Source organism: Mustela nivalis, assembly GCF_964662115.1.
Source record: "Mustela nivalis genome assembly, chromosome: 8".
NCBI lineage: Eukaryota > Metazoa > Chordata > Mammalia > Carnivora > Mustelidae > Mustela > Mustela nivalis.
This window is the reverse complement of record NC_139027.1, coordinates 73986150-74006374: the sequence shown is the minus strand read 5'-3', so window position 1 is coordinate 74006374 and position 20225 is coordinate 73986150. Positions and strand designations below refer to the sequence as shown.

The 20225-nt window shown below is 38.2% G+C and overlaps 1 protein-coding gene across 1 annotated transcript in view; it reads left to right on the top strand.

Moving 5' to 3' along the window:
* The window catches only part of VWA3B (von Willebrand factor A domain containing 3B), a 234686-nt gene that overhangs the window by 132923 nt on the left and 81538 nt on the right, over window positions 1–20225 (top strand). Inside the window, exons 14-16 of the mRNA XM_082746748.1 lie at window positions 829–1011; window positions 9334–9464; window positions 12530–12687. Of these exons, the coding sequence (XP_082602874.1) occupies window positions 829–1011; window positions 9334–9464; window positions 12530–12687 (472 nt within the window). The remainder of the gene's footprint in view (window positions 1–828; window positions 1012–9333; window positions 9465–12529; window positions 12688–20225) is intronic.

The window sequence follows — 20225 nt, the reverse complement described above, 5'->3', positions numbered from 1 at the left end:
TGCTAAATCTTTGCCTTTTTATTAGAGAAAAGGAATATCTTCCCTGGGACTTCTGCCTATATTTCAGTGGATAGAACTGGGTCAGATGGCTAATTCTAGATGCAAAAGAGGGTCAGAAGATGAGTTTTTATGTGTGTATTGTTTGTTTGTTTTAAACTAGGCACATTGCTGTCATGAAAAGAAAACCAGGGTTCTGACAGTAAAAAAGGATGAGAGGAATTTATATTAGTAGTCAACTATCCATCTTTCTAACTACCTCACAGTATTGTTGTGAGGATTATTAACTGCTATGTTATACTCACAGCAGAGTGCCTTAATAATTCTCTCTTCTTTCACTTGGGAGACACAATGACCATCATCTACCTGAAGCTGGAAAATGCTCTTTTCAAGTAGATGCTTGGGAAGCCATATTGAGATCCAGTAGCTTCACTCTGTAGAATCCCAATAGCCATGTTTTCCACTGATGCTTTCAGTGCTCTAAAGTATAGCTCAGCACTTTAAAAGCATGAACTCTAGGCTCAGGTGCACTTAATGGTGATTTGGTTAGTCACATCTTTCTTCAAGAATTGTTTCTGTACCAAATTGTGAGCCTGTAGAGGCAAGGGCTGAGTCATTGGTCTTCATACTCTCACCATCTGGCAGTGTTTGCTTTGTTTATTGAATTGAATTGATACCTTTCCAAGAAGCCATTCATCACTGTATAAGGAATTACTAGTTGAGAATCTCACAATCTATAGCAAATACTAAGGATTTTCACATTTTTATTTTTTCTTTCTTTTCTTCTCACTTTCCATCTCCCTGTTTCCCCCTCAAAATGTATCATTTCAGCCACCTGAAATGGTTATAGACCAAGTCAAAGTTTTTCAGAAAATTCCTATTTACACCATCTCCTTCAATTACAATGATGAGATTGCAAATGGATTTTTGAGTGAGCTTGCTTCTTTGACTGGGGGAGAGTTCCATTTTTATAATTTTGGCTGTAAGGATCTGTGTCTTCCAGGGATTGTTCAGGTAAGATCTTAATATAAGAGAGTATTCATTAATTTGGGCATTACAGACTGGAGGCCAGTGGACAATAACTTAATTGAGAAAATTGCTACCATAAAGACAAGTTGAGCAAATGAAATCACCCAAGTGTGTACTACAAAATGTGGTCCAAGGACCATCTGAACTAAGGCATTTATGAAAATGCAGATTCCTGGGTCATACTTCAGAGCTGCTAAATTAGGCTTTAGGCATAGAGGCACAGGAATCTTAATATATTTTGTTTTTCCTCTAGGTTTTTTTTTTTTTTATTATGGAAAGTTTCAAACATACTCGAAAGTAGAAGAGTATGTGGACCCCACCCCATATACCCATTATCAGATTCAATAATTATCAACATTTTGCCAAATTTAGGAATCTGTGTTTTTAACAAGCATTACCAGAAGGTCCCTACCTGTAGTTTGTTAACCACAGCTGTTTACAGGGATTTGTGGGAAACTTAAGAAAAATTCAGATCCTAGGTAGTTGTTTCCTGACCTCTCAGACTGTATAACCTTGGGACCATCTGATAAAGCATTTCATTCCAATAGGCTGATGGGAGAAAGTAAATAAAATTATATTCTCCAGTCCTTTAATCTTGGCCCGAGGAAATACATTTCAAGATTTCCCTTCTAGAGAACTTTTTTTGGTCTTATTGTCTGTCCTGTGGAGTCACTTTAAATCCAGGACAGGCCAGAATATCAATCAGTGCTTATATTTGAAGAAACTACCAGAGTCTGGGGAATGAATCATTTGAAAGGATTGAGGGAACAATGACCTCTCTGAGCTTACAACAGAGCACGGAATAGTGACTATAACCCCACCAGCTAGACTGGAAAACCTCATCATCCAGTAGGCATTAGGTAGAGTATAAAGAAGGGTCTTGCCTCAGGAGTAGGGACAACCAAATGCTGCCCCAGGTCTGCTTAGAAAACCTTAAATGAAGACCTGACAGACTCAAACTATATCCTGCATCCCTGAACAAACCCCAAGAATAAATATAAGAAAGCAAAAATATCCATTACCCAAAAAAGTAAATTGACTATTTCTGACATCCAATCAAATAGTACCAGGTATATAAAGAAGCAGGAAAATAAGGTCCATAATGAGAAAAAGCAAACAGAAAAATTAAAACATATGCATAGCTGACTCAGATGTTAGTATTAGAGCATTAAAACAGTTATTGTAGCTGTGTTTGCTGTGTTCAAAAAGGAAGAGACATGAAAGATATAAGTAAGTCACAAATAAAAATTTTAGAGGTGATAACTAAAATATATGAGGTAAAAAAATACATGGAATATGAGGAACAACAGGTAAGACATTGCAGAACAAAACACTAGTAAACTGCAAGGCAGCAATAGAAACTATCCAAAATGTAACACAGAGAAGAGAATTAAAGCAATAAACAAGCAAACAAAACCGCAGAAAATAGGGCATAAATGAGCCATGGAAAAATTCAGGAAGGCTAGTAAATACGTAATTGAAACAATAGTGCCAGAATTTTTCCAGTTTGGTTGGAAACTATAAACCCACAGACCCAAGAAACACAATGAATGCCAAGCACAAGAAACATGAAGAAAATCACACCAAGTCATATCAGAATTAAACTTCTCAGAAGTAATGACAAGAGAAAAGTCTTAAGCGAATAGGGTGAAAGAAGACAAATGGGTACAGAGGAACACAGGGAAGACTAGCAGCATATTTCTCATCAGAAACAATGCATGTGGAATTATAGCGGAATGATATTTTTAAAGTACTGGAAGACAAAAAGGCTCTGTGTAGAATCTATACCCTGAAAATATCTTTCAAAAAGGGAGTGGAATGAAGACTTCAGAGATACACAAAAAATGAAAGAACTCGTCACCAATAAACCTGCAGTATAAGAAATGTTAAAGCGAGTACTTCAGGTAGAAGGAAAAGCATATCAGATGGAAATACAGATATACACTAAGGAATGAAAACCGGAGGATAGCTACATGGTAAATGCATAGGTAGATAAGTAAGGCTTTTTTCCTCTTGTTATTTGCATATAATTATAAGGTAAATTACTGGAGGGACTTCCAGTTCCCACAACAAAGGTATAGTCCCATTCCTCCTAGGTCCTACACTTTAAACTAAAAAATGTCCTGGACATAACACAACAAATAAGCATAAGAATACTCTGAAAGGTGAAAAGAAGAAGGAGGACTTCCTGGGGGCCTCAGAACTTAAGGATTATATGACAATAAGTCTTGGGGGATTTGTTAATGCCTTCCATATATCCCAGAGAGGGCACTGCTGAACCCTCCAATCTGGAATCTGTAATAGACACAGACCAAAAAAAAATGACCCAAGGAAAGCTTATTCTCTCTAGTCAAAGGACTGGGAAGAAGGTGACCTAAAAACAGAAAACCATTTTTGTTTTCTTTTTTTAGATTTTTATTTATTTATTTGACAGAGAGATCACAAGTAGGCAGAGAGGCAGGCAGAGAGGGGTGGGGGGAGCAGGCTCCCCACTGAGCAGAGAGCCCAATGCAGGGCTCATTCTCAGGACCCTGAGACCATGACCTGAGACGAAGGCAGAGGCTTAACCCACTGAGCCACTCAGGTGCCCCAGAAAACCTTTTAAACAATATCTGCCATAATCCAGCCATATAACAATGGGAAAACTGCACCGCTTTCCCTGAGATTTGAGTGGAACTGAACAAAGAGCTGATTTTCCACACTACTGGGAAGTAAGCGATGGTGCTCTGATCCCTCTGCCAGGTGGTATCAAGGAACTGACCAGAGTGCTAATCTTCCAGCCTTCACTGTCAGAGTAGTGTGAGTAGGGCTGAATGGAAAGCTGATTTTCCAGACCCTGATAGAGTAGGTGGTGTTCTAACTCCCATGCTAGGATAGTATCAGAAGATTGAGAAGGAAGCTTATTGTCCATCCCCTCTCCAGTGGAAGACAGTAGTGCTCTGATTCTCCCACCATGGAGTCCAGTGGCAAACTGGGTCTCTATCCCACCAGGCATGTCTAAGACTTAACAAAGCAATGTGAGGATGGTCCAGTCACTACTGTACTTTGCTTCAGCCCTCATCTCAGTGGGACTCAGCAACGAGATGAACTTCCACAAACACTCAACATCAGTGAAAAAGAAAAAGGAATTGTGAGTTACAGATAGACAATGCTCCACTTTCCCCCTGTCCCTGAAGCCAATGAGGGTCGATAGGGTGCTGAGCCTCCATTAACACCCAACAGAATAAAAATAAATGAAGTGTGAAAGGGGAGTAACCCCCACTGTGGTCCTTTCTGAGTGGAGAGCTGATTCTCACCCCCCATTCAGGAACATTAAGACCAAAGGAGGCAGTGCTATCTGGGGCTACTCTGTACTCTGATTCCCTACCCTTAGGATCTCTCACTGTGAACAAAGTAGAGATTACTGGCCTACATAAAGAGAACTGAACTTCCAATTCCTGAACTCCTGACACTGTCGCAGCCTGCCTTGATGAAAATAACTGGAAAAAAAATCCACTAGATACACAGTTGTGCCCCAAAGAAAGTAAAATATAGCTGCAAGAGTCCCCAAACGTTTTAAAAAGTATACTAGAAAAACAGGTTCACTGGAATAGGTGGTCAAGACTAGCCAAAGAAACACAGCCACAAGTGGCCTAGTCTTGGAAGCCTCTTTTCCCCCACAGATCTGAGACTCTTCTCTGCACAGAGGCATCAGAGTGTATGGGAAGAATAGGCAAGAAGACCTCAGCCAGAGCAAGGGGTTCATTCCAGGAAAACTGTCTTCCTATGCCTCCTAAGCTACCTAGTGACACAGGTCACTAGTTGTAGAGGCACCAAGAAACACCTGGCAGTCTGACTAGGGGAAACTCCTTTTCCCTGCTCAGACAGCACCAGCAGAGACTAGTGGGAGCCCCAGCAACACCAAATTGAAAGAAGACCAAAATAATATAAAAAAGTCTCTGAAAATTAAATTGCCATTGGAGCAAGAGCCCACAAAAGTAGGACTAAAGTCTCACATGCTAAATTTAAACAGGGTTACTGCAAGCTAAAATAAAAGCTTTAAAATAGAACCCAACGTGAGACAGGAATCCATCAGAATCCTAGAGGAGAACATAGGCAGTAATCTCTTCAATATCAGCCACAGCAACTTCTTTCAAGATATGTCTCCAAAGGCAAAGGAAACAAAAGCGAAGATGAACTTTTGGGACTTCATCAAAATCAAAAACTTCTGCACAGCCAAGGAAATAGTCAAGAAAACAAAGAGGCAACCCATGGAATGGGAGAAGATATTTGCAAATGACAGTATAGACAAAAAGTTGATATCCAGGATCTATAATGAACTCCTCAAACTCAACACATAAAAAACAGCAATCATATCAAAAAATGGGCAGAAGACATGGACAGACACTTCTCTAATAAAGACATACAAATGGCTATCAGACACATGAAAAAATGTTCATCATCACCAGCCATCAGGGAGATTCAAATTAAAACTACATTGAGTTATCATCTTACACCAGTTAGAATGGCCAAAATTAGCAAGACAGGAAACAACATGTGTTGGAAAGGATGTGGAATAAGGGAAACCCTCTTACACTGTTGGTGGGAATGCAAGTTGGTGCAGCCTCTTTGGAGAACAGTGTGGAGATTCCTCAAGAAATTAAAAATAGAACTTCCCTATGACCCTGCCATTGCACTCCTGGGTATTTACCCCAAAGATACAGATGTTGTGAAAAGAAGGGCCATCTGTACCCCCAATTTTTTTTAAGGTTTTATTTATTTATTTGACAGAGAGAGATCACAAGTAGGCAGAGAGGCAGGCAGAGAGAGAGAGAGAGGAGGAAGCAGGCTCCCTGCTGAGCAGAGAGCCCGATGCGGGACTCGATCCCAGGACCCTGAGATCATGACCCGAGCCGAAGGCAGCAGCTTAACCCACTGAGCCACCCAGGCGCCCTGTACCCCCAGTGTTTATAGCAGCAATGGCCACGGTTGCCAAACTATGGAAAGAACCAAGATGCCCTTCAACGGACGAATGGATAAGGAAGATGTGGTCCATATACACTATGGAGTATTATGCCTCCATCAGAAAGGACGAATACCCAACTTTTGTAGCAACATGGTTGGGACTGGAAGAGATTATGCTGAGTGAAATAAGTCAAGCAGAGAGAGTCAATTATCATATGGTTTCACTTATTTGTAGAGCATAACAAATAGCATGGAGGACAAGGGGAGTTAGGAGAAGGGAGTTGGGGAAATTGGAAGGGGAGGTGAATCATGAGAGACTATGGACTCTGAAAAACAATCTGAGGGTTTTGAAGGGGTGGGGAGTGGGAGGTCGGGGTACCAGGTGGTGGGTATTATAGAGGGCACGGATTGCATGGAGCACTGGGTGTGGTGCAAAAATAATGAATACTGTTATGCTGAAAATTAAAAAAAAATTTTAAAAATACATATAACAGAACAAAACAACAACAACAAAAATAGAACCCAGACTCTCATAATGCAATATAGCTAGAATGTTCAGGATGCAGTAAAAAAATCACTCATCATACCAAGAAACAGTAAAATCACAACTTAAACAAGACGAGACCATCACATGATCCCAACACTGAGATAGATGAATTAGATGTTGGAATTACTTGATCAAGATTTTAAAGAACCTACATAAAAATGCTTCAGCAATCAATTATAAGTTATATGGAGACAAATGAGCAAATAGAAAATATCAGTGAAGATGTAGAAGTTATAAAAATTTCCAAGTTGATATTACAGAACTGGAAGCTATAATAGCAAGTAAACCCACTGGGTGGGCTCAATGGTGAGAGTAGAAATGACTTGATTTTACCAGTGAACTTGAGGTCTGACAATAGAATTTAGCCAGTCTGAACAATGGAGAGAATATACTGAAAAACAACAACAACAACAACAAAAGAAGCCAGAACCATGGGGACCTATAGGACAATAACTGAAGATCCAACATTAGTATCATTGGAGTTCCCCAGAGAGAAGAAAGAAAGGGGAGCTGAAAGACTACATGGAAAAATAACTGAACACTCCTCAAATTTGGTGAAGGATAAAAACATACAGATTGAAGAAGCTGAGTAAACTCCAAAGAGGATAAACCCAAAGAAATCCATGCCAAGACACACTATGTTTCAACATTCAAAAATCAAAGACATTTTTCTGTTGAAGGGCATCTTGGCTCTTTCTGCAGATGAATGGATAAAGAAGATGTGGTCCATATATACAATGGAATATTACTCAGCCATCCTAAAGGATGAGTACCCAACTTTTGCATCAACATGGGTGGAGGAACTTATGCATGCATACAACATGCATCAACTGGAGGAGATTATGCTGAGTGAAATAAGTCAAGCAGAGAAAGTCAATTATCATATGGTTTCACCTACTTGTAGAATATAAGGAATAGCATGGAGGACATTAGGAGAAGGAAAGGAAAAGTGAAGAGGGGGGAAATTGGAGGGAGAGAGGAACCATGAGAGACTGTGGACTTCGAGAAACCAACTGAGGGTTTTAGAGGGGAAATGGTGGGGGAATGGGTGAGCCTGGTGGTGGATATTAAGGAGGGCATGTACAGCATGGAGCACTGGGTGTTATATGAAAACAGTGAATCATGGAACAGTACATCAAAAATTAATGATGTACTGTATGGTGACTAACATAACACAATAAAATTTTTTTTAAAAAAAATTGAAGACAAAGTCTTTAAAATAGCCCAAAGAAATGACATCAAATTGAGAGTGGATTTTACCAAGGAGGCCAGAAAAGTGGCACAATATTTTTCAAGTGTGGGAAGAAAAGAACCATTGACCACATATTTTGGACAAAACTATCCTTCAGGAATGAAGAGGAAATAAAAATATTCTCAGAGAAATAAAAATTAAAAGAATTTGTTGCTAGAAGCCCTACTCTTTTATTGGCTACAGGAAGTTCTTCAGGCAAAAGGAAATAGAAAAATAAGAAATTGTGGAGCATCATGGAAGAAGGGAGAAAAAGCAAAAATATGAGTAGATGTAATAAGTGTCCTTTTCCTCATGAAATCACATTCAGTGATTGAAATAAAAATTATGGCACTCTGTGATATTCAAGACAGTGATAATTTAAAAGTAAAGAAGGTAAAAGGACCTAAGTGGAAGTGAGGTTTCCATATTTTCCTTGAAATAGAAAAATGTTAATGCTAGTAGACGGTTAAAAATCTCACTCATATGCTGTCCATACTCAGAGAAACCATTATGAAAACAATATAAAGAGATATACTCAAAAACACTGCAAATAAATCGAGATAGAATTATTTTTTTAAAAGTTCAAGTAACCTGAAGGAAGGCAGGAAAGAAACAGAGGAGCAAGACCAATGAAACAAGTAGAAAACAAATAATAAAATAACCGAACTTTAACACATCAATAATTACTTTAAATGTAAATGATATAATTACCCCAATTGAAAGGAGAAATAGAAAAATACAAGATTATACTTGTAGACTTCAATACATCTCTCCCAGCAAATGACAGAAACTACTAGATGCAAAATCAGCAAGACAGAGAAGATCTAAACAGCACAACCAACAAGATCTAATTGCCACAGATAAAATACTCCCCACAACAGCCAAATACAAACTTTTTTCTAGTGTTCATGGTATACTTATTAAGATAGGCTATACAACAGGTGATAAACCTCAGCTGATTTAAAAGCCTTGGCTATAATAGCTGAATTACAGATTAATTCATTACAGATTAATAGCCTAAGAGTCCATCAACTGATGAATGGATAAAGAAGATGTGGAATTTAATTCAGCCATAAAAAAGAATGAAATCTTGCCATTTGCAGTGACGTGCATGGAGCTAAAGAGTATTATGCTAAGTGAAAGAAGTCTGTCAGAGAATGACAAATACCGTATAATTTCACTCATATGTGGAGTTTAAGAAGAAAATGAACAAAGGGGAAAAAAGAGAGAGGGAGGCCAACCAACCAACCAACCAAACAAACAAAAAAACCAGACTCTTAACTGTAGAGAACAAACCAGTAGTTACCAGAGAGGAGATGGGGGGGTGCAATGGGTGAAGTAGGGGATGGGGATTAAGGAGTCAAAGGAATGTCAAAGCTTTTCAAATGGTACACTTCACATGCATTTGCTTTATTGTATATGAGTTATATTTCAATAAAGCTGTTTATTAAAATGGAATAGTATGAGAATGACCTGAAATCCTTTAATTCTTCTTTTCCTCATATAGTTGACTTTCTGTTAGAAATGTTTGAAATTTGAACTCTTTTATACAATTTTACAATATATTTACATCTTATTTTGGCAGAATGAAGATTTGACTCTTCTAATTAAGGAAATGGAGCAGGGACAAAGTGACCTGGAGAAGGTACAAGACCTTTATTCAGAGTCCTTAATCATGGATTGGTGGTACAATGGAGAAAAGGAAGGGGACAATAAGTGAGTGTGCCAAAGCCCCTGTTTTCCTCATCACTGGGGTCCTCTCAGATGCTCTGCTCACTCTGCTTGACACCTCTTCTTTCTGTAGTACTTTTGGGATTTCCTTTAGTGTAAAGAATCATATAGCATAGGGCGCCTGGGTGGCTCAGTGGGTTAAAGAATCTCATAGCATGATTATGTTAGAATTTCTCTTAAGAAAGGAGAAGGCATAATCTAATAATTTAATTATCTAACATATGGCTTAAGGAGGCCACATATTTACCTTTATATGTAAGTTCTGGAATCTTTGCATGACACTTAGAACAGTGTTAACAGTTTACTCCACTCTGTGGATGGGCCCCCCCAACCCCAACAGTCATAGATCACAGCAGGAGTGCTGTGTAGTGCAGGAGAGCGGACTCAGGGATTAAGAGGCCCAGGGGTCTGGACTTTACTCTGTGTGATGTTGGTGAATCCCTGACTTCTCTCCAAATCTGTCCATTGATGAGTCTTGGTTTCCTCTTTAAAATGGCAGCTATGGTGGTAGGATTTGGGATAGATAATGTCTCAGGTTTTTTTCTACCCTATATTCTAATATGTCTCTAATTAGTAATTTTTAAACAAAAATCAGAACCAATGTGACACTCAGAAAAGGTATCAAATCTTAATATTGTACAGATACTCAAATATCACAGCTTCATATAAATACTCTATCAGGAGGATATCTTTTTATTTTAAAGCATGATAGCTAATGAAAAGAAGTTAAAAATACATTTATCAGGGGCACCTGGGTGGCTCAGTAGGTTAAGCCTCTGCCTTCGGTGCAGGTCATGATCCCAGGGTCCTGGGATCGAGCCCTGTATCGGGCTCTCTGCTCAGCAGGGAGCCTGCTTTCCCGTCTGTCTCTGCCTGCCTCTCTGCCTACTTGTGATCTCTGTCTGTCAAATAAGTGAACAAAATCTTAAAAAAAAAATACATTTATCAATCAGGATTTCATCTTCATCAAAATTCACTGTCTTCCTGTTAGCAAATTAAGCATTAATATGGGCAGGGAGCAGGGCACGAGCAATGGAATCAGTAAAAAATGATAAATGTTATACTGGGCCATCTCCTAATGAGCTATTACAACATTATTTTTAAAGTATTGGAAAAGCTCAGATACAACTTCTAAATGCAGAGAATTTGCACAAGTAAACTAACAGTCAAATAAATGGGCAGCACCTCAGTGTGAATTACCCTCTGTACCTTACCAGCCATTGTTTGGAAGTTGGCTTAGTCAGTTGACTCTATCTGCCATTCATTGAGTAGTGGATGCATTCTTTTTTTATATTTCTTTTTTAGGGGCTGGATAAGGCAGGTTCTGGAGTCATGCAGAGAAGTGTTTTAATCCAGGCTTCCTACCATTACATGTTGGGTAAATTTAGGCGAGTTACTTAACCTTGTGGAGCCTCAGTTTCCTGATCTACAACATAGGAATAATGGTAGTCGGAGGGTTGTTGGGGAGATTAAACGAGGTTATGACTGTTATATAATAAGAGCTCTAAATTAACATAAATAAAGAATAAAGCTCAATGCCTCGTTCTACAGGTAGCATGTGTCTATCCTTAGAACATTAGGGGGGGCGCCTGGGTGGCTCAGTGGGTTGAAGCCTCTGCCTTCGGCTCAGGTCATGATCCCAGGGTTCTGGGATGGAGCCCCACATCGGGCTCTCTGCTCTGTGGAGAGCCTGCTTCCTCCTCTCTCTCTGCCTGCCTCTCTGCCTACTTGTGATCTCTGTCAAATAAATAAATAAAAATGTTTAAAAAAAAAAGATTAGGAAAAGTTAATTCACTGATTTAACTACACTCAAAAACAAATTGCCTTGTTCTTGCTTTCTACCAGGGGAAAAACATTTCAGCCTCCAATCTCCTCACTCTTCCTTTCTTTTTTTTTTTAATTTAATTTTATTTTTTGTGTTCCAAGATTCATTGTTTGTGCTCCATGCAATACGTGCCCTCCTTAGTACCTACCACCAGGCTCACCTAACCCCAACACCACCTCCCCTCCAAAACCCTCAGTTTGTTTCTCAGAGTCCACAGTCTTATGGTTTGTCTCCCCCTCCAATTTCCCCCAATTCACTTTTCCTTTCCTTTTCCCAATGTCCTCCATATTATTCCTTATGCTCCACAAGTAGGTGAAACCATATGATAATTGACTCTGCTTTGTTAATTTCACTCAGCATAATCTCCTCCAGTCCCTTCCTTTTTTTTTTTCCCCAACATTGTGGAGTACATACCATGTTCCAGGCAAACTGGGATGCACAGATGAATACAGACCCAGTCCCTTCCATCACAAGATGCACAATGTGGTGGGGCATACAGACGTACATGATTATGGAACACTGGGAGTGGTCTACAAAGTAGGCAGTCAGGTCGAGGGTGAAGGAAGGAGGCCATGCTTTACAGTGTTGGAGCAGGAGATTGTTCTGGAAACTTTCCTTTTTGTGGTTGCTATGTTCAGAGCTTCAGAAAAGATAGATCTGGGAGGATTCTCAGGCATTTCTAGGGCACCTCCTGGCCCCAGATCTTCACAGGAGTGGTTTCCTGTGATCTGATATTGGCACAGGGGTCCAAGGCAAGGATTTCTCTTCTCTGGCTTTTGTAAGAGCTAGCTATTCAACCCTTTGGTTAGAGAAAGGGGTTTCCGTAAGGCTTTCTGATTTACAACTGTCTCTCCCTTATGTTAATTCTCACATCAGTCCCATAGAGTCAGTGCATACCTGAATTTCCTGCAGTTTTTAGAGGAGGAGGAGGATGAAGTTCAAAGACTGAGGGACTTTACCGTGTCCACACAGCCAGAAAGGAACAGAACTGTGATGTGAGCCGTATCTAATGACTCCACATCGGGGCCCCTGTTCACACTTCTGCTTTGGGTGGGGAAAAAGATTATTCTTGAATTAACCAGATGACAGGAAGCCCCCTCCTTTAGTTTGTAGCATTCAACATGATTCTATTGATCTAACTGCCTTCTTGATGGAAATTTTGTCTTTTTCTCTCTCCTCTTATTCCTCTTTTTTTTTCTTCTATTTTTTGTCTAAATCAAAACAGGCATCAAAAAGAAATCTGTTCGATGGTTTCAACCCCAGAAAAATGTGCAAAACCTCATTCTGATGTCAAGTCAACACCAATGTCATCCCTAAATACGTTGTACTTACCAGAGGATCTTTCAAATCAAAAGATTCAGAAAAAGAAAGTCCTTCATGCAGGTATCAGTGAACAAAATGGTTTGATTCTCATTATAGGTTTTCCTTCAATGCAAGAAGGTAAAATAAAACTAAATCCACATAATATTTTAAAAGGAACCTAAACCTGTGGGATTTTTTGGTTTTGTTTTTGCTTTATTGATATATAATTGACCCAAACATTATTTTGGTTTTAGGAGTACAACATAATGACTTGATATTTGTATATATTGAAAAACGATCACCACAGTAAGTCTAGTTATCATCTGTCACAACACGCAGTTACAAAAACATTTATGATGAAGACTTTTAAGATCTGTGCTCTTAGCAATTTTCAGATATACAGTAAAGTATTAACTATAGTCACCATGCTGAATATTACATCCCATGTCTTTATTTATTTTATAACTGGAGGTTTTTATCTTTAGACCCCTTCTCCCACTTTGCCCACTTCCCCATCTCCCACCTCTGGCAACAATCAGTCTGCTCTTCACGTCTATGAAATTGGTTTGTTTTTTGGTTTTTGGGGTTTTTTTTTTTTGTGGGTTTTGTTTTAGGATTCCACATATAAGTGAAGCTATATAGTATTTGCCTTTCTCTGTCTGACTTATTTCATTTAGCATAATGTACTCACAGTCCATCCATCCGTGTTGTGACAAATGGCAAGATCTCTTTCTTTTTCTAGCTGAATCATACTTGTGTGTTTGTATTTGTAATATGTATATATATTATATCTTTATCCATTTATCCATTGATGGACACTGAGTTTGCTTCCATATCTTCACTATTGTAAATAATGCTGCAGTGAACATTGGGGTGCATACATCTTTTTGAGTTAGTGCTTTTGTTTTCTTTGGCTATATATCCAGAATTTGGCTATATATCCAGAATTGCTGAATCATATGATAATTCTAATTTTTTGAGAAACCTCTATACTATTTTCTAGAGTGGCCACACCAATTTACATTCCTACCAGCAGTGCCCAAGGGTTCCCTTTTCTTCACATCTTCACCAATACTTGATATTTGTCTTTTTGATTCCAGCCATTCTAACAGGTGTGAGGTGATGTCTTGATTTTGATTTGCATTTCCTTTTCATTTTGTTCATTGTTTCCTTCATTGTGCAGAGCTTTTTATTTTGATATAGTCCCAATAGTTTAATTTTGCTTTTGTTTCCCTTTTCAGAGGAGATAGATCTAAAAAAAATGTCTCTGTGGCCAATGTCAAAGAAATTACTGCCTCTGTTTTCTTACAGGTGTTTTATAGCTTTAGGTCTCAACATTTAGGTCTATAATCCATCTTTTGAGTTTATGTTTGTTATAGTGAGAAAGTTGACCAGTTTCATTCTCTTGCATGTATCTGTCCAATTTTCCTGGAACCATTTGTCAAAGAGGCTTTTTCCCACTCTATATAATCAACTCAAAATAATCCTGTGCCATGGATTATTTGACTATAAAAGTGTGGGTTTTCTCTGGACTCTATATTCTGTCCTATTGATTTGTGTGTCTTTTTTTGTGCCAGTAGCATTCTTTTTGATATGTGTAGCTTTGTGCTCTTGCAATCCAGGATTGTGATGCCTCCAGCTTTTTCTTTTTCAAGATTGCTTTGGCTATTTAGGGTCTTTTGTAGTTCCATACAAATGTCAGTATTATTTGTTCTCTAAGAAAAACATTGCTGGTATTTTGATAGGAGTTATATTAAATCTTTAAATTGCTTTGGGTAATATGGACATTTTAACATTATTTGTTCTTCTAATCCTTGAGCAGGGAATATTTTACCACTTGTGTCATCTTCAATTTCTATTATTGGTGTTCTATAGTTTTCAAAGTATAGGTCTTTTACCTCTTTGGTGATAAGTTTATTCCTAGGTATTTGATTATTTTTGATGTAGTTGTAGATGGGATTGTTTTCTTTCTTTTAGCGACTTCATTATGAGTGTATAGAAATGCAATGGATTTCTCTATGTTAATTTTGTATCCTGCAACTTTACTAAATTCTCTTACCAGTTCTAATAGTTTATTGGTGGAGTCTTTTGGGCTTTCTATATAAAGTATCATGTCATCTGCAAATAGTGAATGTTTCACATCTTTACCAATTTGGATGCCTTTTATTTCTTTTTGTTATGTAATTGGTCTGGCTAAGACTTCTAGCACTACGTTGAATAAAAATGGTGAGATTGAGCATCCTTGTCTTTTTCCTGCTCTTAGAGGAAAAGTTAATCAATTTTTCACCATTGAGTATGGTGTTAGCTGTGGTTTTTTCGTATATGGCTTTTATTATGTTGAGGTATATTTCCTCTAACCCTACTATGTTGAGAGGTTTTTATCATGAATGGAGTTTTTGTCATTTGTCCTTCGTCAAATGCTTTTTCTACATCTATTGAGATGATCCATACAGTTTTTATCCTTTCTCTTTTTAATGTGATGTATCACATTGATTTGTGAATATTGAAACACCTTTACATCCTGGGAATAAATCCCATTTGATTGTGCTGAGTGATTTTTTTAATGTTTTGTTGAATTCTGTTTGAAAATCTTTTGTTGAAAATTTTTGCATCTATGTTCATCAGTGATACTGACCTGTAGTTGTCATTTCTCATAGTGTCTTTATCTGGTTTGGGGTTCTTTTTATTTTTATTCATTTATTTATTTATTTTTTCTTACCATAGCATATACCCTCCCTATGTTCATCACTCAGCCACCCCATTCTTCCCACCATCCACCCCTCCAGCAACCCTGTTTGTTCTGAGATTAAGAGTATCTCGTGGTTTGTTTCCCTCTCTAGTTTCATCTTGTTTCATTTTTTCCCTCCCTTCACCTATGATCCTGTCTTGTCTCTCAAATTCCTCATATCAGGGATATCATAATTATCTTTTTCTGATTGACTTATTTCCTAGCGTAATACCCTTTAGTTCCATCCATGTCATTCCAAATGGCAAGATTTTAGGGGTTTTTTGATGGCTGCATAGATTCCATTATATATATATATATATATATATATATATATATATATATATCACATATTCTTTATCCATTCATCTAGGCTCTTTCCATAGTGTGGCTGTTGTGGACATTGCTGCTATAAACATTTGAGTACAGGTACCCATTTGGATCACTACATTTGTATCTTTAGGGTAAATACCCAGTAGTGCGATAGCTGAGTCATAGGGTAAGCTCTATTTTCAACTCTTTGAGGAACCTCCATGCTGTTTTCCAGAATGGCTATACCATCTTGCATTCCCTTCTCCGCATCCTTGCCAACACCTGTCATTTCCTGACTGGTTAATTTTAGCCATTCTGACTGGTGTGAGGTAGTATCTCACTGTGGTTTTAATTTGTATTTCCCTGATGCTGAGGGATGCTTAGTACTTTTTCATGTGTCTGTTGGCCATTTGGATGTCTTCTTTGCAGAAATGTGTGTTCATGTCTTCTGCCCATTTCTTGATTGGGTTATTTTTTCTTTGGGTGTTGAGTTTGATAAGTTCTTTATAGATTTTGGATACTGGCCCTTTATCTGATATGCATTTGCAAATATCTTTTCCCATTCTGTCAGTTGTCTTTGGTTTTGTTGACTGTTTCCTTTGCTGTGCAAAAGCTTTTGATCTTGATGAAGTCTCAATAGTTCATTTTTGCCCTTGTTTTCCTTGCCTTTGGCAATGTGTCTGGGAAGAAGTTCCTGCAGCTGGGGTCGAAGAGGTTGCTGCCTGTGTACTCCTCAAGGATTTTGTTGAATTCCTCTCTTAACATTGAGGTCTTTCCTCCATTTTGAGTCTATTTTTGTGTGTGGTGTAAGGAAATGGTCCAGTTTCATTCTTCTGCTTATGGCTGTCCAGTTTTCACAATACCATTTTTCCATTAGGCATTCTTTCCTACTTTCGTCAAAGATTAGTTGACCATAGAGTTAAGAGTCCATTTCTGGGCTCTCTGTTCTTTTCCACTGATCTTTGTGTCTGTTTTTGTATGAGTAGCATACTGTCTTGATGATTACAGCTTTGTAATAGAGCTTGAAGTCTGGAATTTTAATATCCCAATTTTGGTTTTCTTTTTAAACATTTCTCTGGATATTCAGGGTCTTTTCTGGTTCCATTTAAATTAGGATTATTTCTCCCATTTCCTTGAAAAAATTTGATGGTATTTTGATAAGGATTGCATTAACTTGTAGATTGCTCTAGGTAGCATAGACATTTTCACAGTATTTGTTCTTCCAATCCATGAGCATGGAATGTTTTTCCATTTCTTTGTGTCTTCCTCAATTTCTTTCATGAGTATTCTATAGGTTTCTGAGTACAGATTCCTTGTCTGTTTGGATAGATTTATTCTTAGGTATCTTACGGTTTTGGATGCAATTGTAAATAGGATCGACTCCTTAATTTCTCTTTCTTCTGTCTTGTTGTTGGTGTGCACAAATGCAACTGATTTCTGTGCATTGATTTTATATCCTGACACTTTACTGAATTCCTGTATGAGTTCTAGCAGTTTTGGAATGGACTCTTTTGGGTTTTCCACATAAAGTACCATATCATCTGTAAAGAGGGAGAGTTTGAATTCTTTGCAGATTAGGATGCCCTTTATTTCTTTTTGTTGTCTGATTGCTGAGGCTAAGACTTCTAGTACTATGTTGAATAACAGTGATGATAGTGGACATCCCTGCCATGTTCCTGTCTTTAGGGGAATAGCTCTCAGTTTTTCCCCATTGAGAATGTATTCGTTGTGGGGTTTTCATAGGTGGCTTTGATGATATTGAGGTATGTACCCTCTATCCCTACACTGTGAAGAGTTTTCATCACGAAAGGATGCTGTAGTTCCCTTTTACGAAGATGATACTGAAAGCTAAGAAAGAAGCCCCCCCCACCAAAGCCGAAGCCAAGGCAAAGGCTTTGAAGGCCAAGAAAGCAGTGCTGAAAGGTGTCTACAGTCACAAAAAAAGAGAAGATCCGCACATCACCTATGTTTCGATGACCCAAGACTCTGCGTCTCTGAAGGCAGCCCAAATACCCTCAAAAGAGCGTCCCCAGGAGAAACAGGCTTGATCACTATGCCGTCATCAAGTTCCCCCTGACTACTGAGTCAGCTGTGAAGAAAATAGAAGACAACAACACACTTGTGTTCATTGTGGATGTCAAGGCCAAGAAGCACCAGATCAGACAGACTGTGAAGAAGCTCTATGATATTAATTTGGCCAAGGTCAGCACCTTAATCAGGCCTGATGGAGAGAAGAAGGCATATGTTCAACTGGCCCCTGACTATGATGCTTTGGATGTTGCCAACAAAATTGGGATCATCTAAACTGAGTACAGCTGGCTAAATCTAAATACATTTTTTCATGATAAAAAAAAAAGAATGCTGTAATTTGTCAAATGCTTTTCCAGCATCTATTGAGAGTATCATATGGTTCTTGTTCTTTCTTTTATTAATGTATCACATTGATTTGTGGATGTTGAACCAACGTTGGAACCCAGGAATAAATCCCACTTGATTGTGGTGAATAATCCTTTTAATGTACTGTTGGATCTTATTGGCTAGTATTTTGGTGGGAATTTTCACATCTGTGTTCATCAAGGATATTGGTCTGTAATTCTCCTTTTCAGTGGGGGTCTTTGTCTGGTTTTGGGAGCAAGGTAATGCTGGCCTCATAAAATGAGTTTGGAAGTTTTCCTTCCATTTCAATTTTTTGGAACAGCTTCAGGAGAATAGGTATTAATTCTTCTTTAAATATTTGGTAGAATTCCCCTGGGAAGCCATCTGGCCCTGGCACTTACTTGTTGGGAGATTTTTGATAACTGCTTCAATCTTCTTACTGGTAATGGGTCTGTTCAGGCTTTCTATGTCTTCTTGGTTCAGTTTTGGTAGTTCATATGTCTCTAGGAATACATCCATTTCTTCCAGATTGTCAAATTTGCTGTTGTATAGTTGGTCAAAATATGTTCTTTTAATTGTTTGTATTTCTTTGGTATTGATTGTGATCTCTGCTCTTTCATTCATGATTTTATTAATTTGGGTCCTTTCTCTTTTCTTTTTGATAAGTCTGCTAGGGGTTTATCAATCTTATTCATTCTTCCAAAGAACCAGCTCCTAGTTTTGTTTATCTGCTCTACTCTTCTTTTTGTTTCTATTTCATTGATTTCTGCTCCGATCTTTATTATTTCTCTTCTTCTGCTGGGTTTAGGCCCTTTTTTGCTGTTCTTTCTCCAGCTCCTTCATGTGTAGGGTTAGGTTGTGTATTTGAGACCTTTCTTGTTTCTTGAGACAGGTTTGTATTGCTATATATTTACCTCTCAGGAACGCCTTTACTGTGTCCCTAAGATTTCAAACAGTTGTGTTTTCATTTCATTTGTTTCCACGAACTTTTTAAAATTTCTCTTTAATTTCCTGGTTGATGTATGCATCCTTTACTAGGATGCTCTTTAGCCTCCATGTGTTTGCGTTCTTTTCAACTTTCCTCTTGTGATTGAGTTCTAGTTTCGAGGCATTGTTGTCTGAAAATGTGCAGGGAATGATCTGAATCTTTTGATACTGGTTAAGACCTGATTTGTTTCCTAGGGTATGATCTATTCTGGAGACTGTTCCAGTTTCACCTGAGAAGAATGTGTATTCTGTTGCTTTGGGATAGAATGTTCTAAATATATCTGTGATGTCCATCTGGTCCACTGTGTCATTTAAAGCCTTTATTTCCTATTGATATTTTGCTTAGATGATCTGTTCACTTCAGTGAGGAGAATGTTAAATCCCCTACTATTCTTGTATTATTGTCTATGTGTTTCTTTGATTTTGTTCTTAATTGGTTTATATAATTGGCTGCTACCATAGTAGGGGCATAGATATTTAAAATTGTTAGATTTTCAGCATGGAGGTTCCTCAAAAAGTTGAAAATAGAGCGACCCTATGACCCAGCAATAGCACCACTGGGTATTTATCCTAAAGATACAAATGTAGTGATCTGAAGGGACAAATGCACCCAACTGTTTATAGCAGTAATGTCCACGATAGCCAAACTATGGAAAGAACCTAGATGTCTATCAATAGATGAATGGATAAAGAAGATGTGGTATATATATATACAATGGAATACTACGCAGCCATTAAAAGAAATGAAATCTTGCCATTTGCAACAACATGGATGGAGATAGAGGGTAATATGCTGAGCGAAATAAGTCAATCAGAGAAAGACAATTAACTTATGATCTCCCTGATAAAAGGAATTTGAGGGGCAGAGTGGGGGGTTTGGAGAGTAGGGAAGGGAAAAATGGAACAAGATGTGATCGGGAGACAAACCATAAGAGACTCTTAATCTCACAAAACAAACCGAGGGTTCCTGCGGGGTGTGGGGGGAGTAGGGATAGGGTGGCTGGGTTATGGACATTGGGGAGGGTATGTGCTATGGTGAGTGCTATGAAATGTGTAAGCCTGATGATTCACAGATCTGTACCCCTGGGGCAAATAATACATTATATGCTAATAAAAATAGTTAAAATAATAAACTAAAAATTGTTAGATCTTCTTGTGGGACAGACCCTTCAAGTATGATATAGTGTCCTTCTCATCTCTTATGATAGTCTTCTGCTTA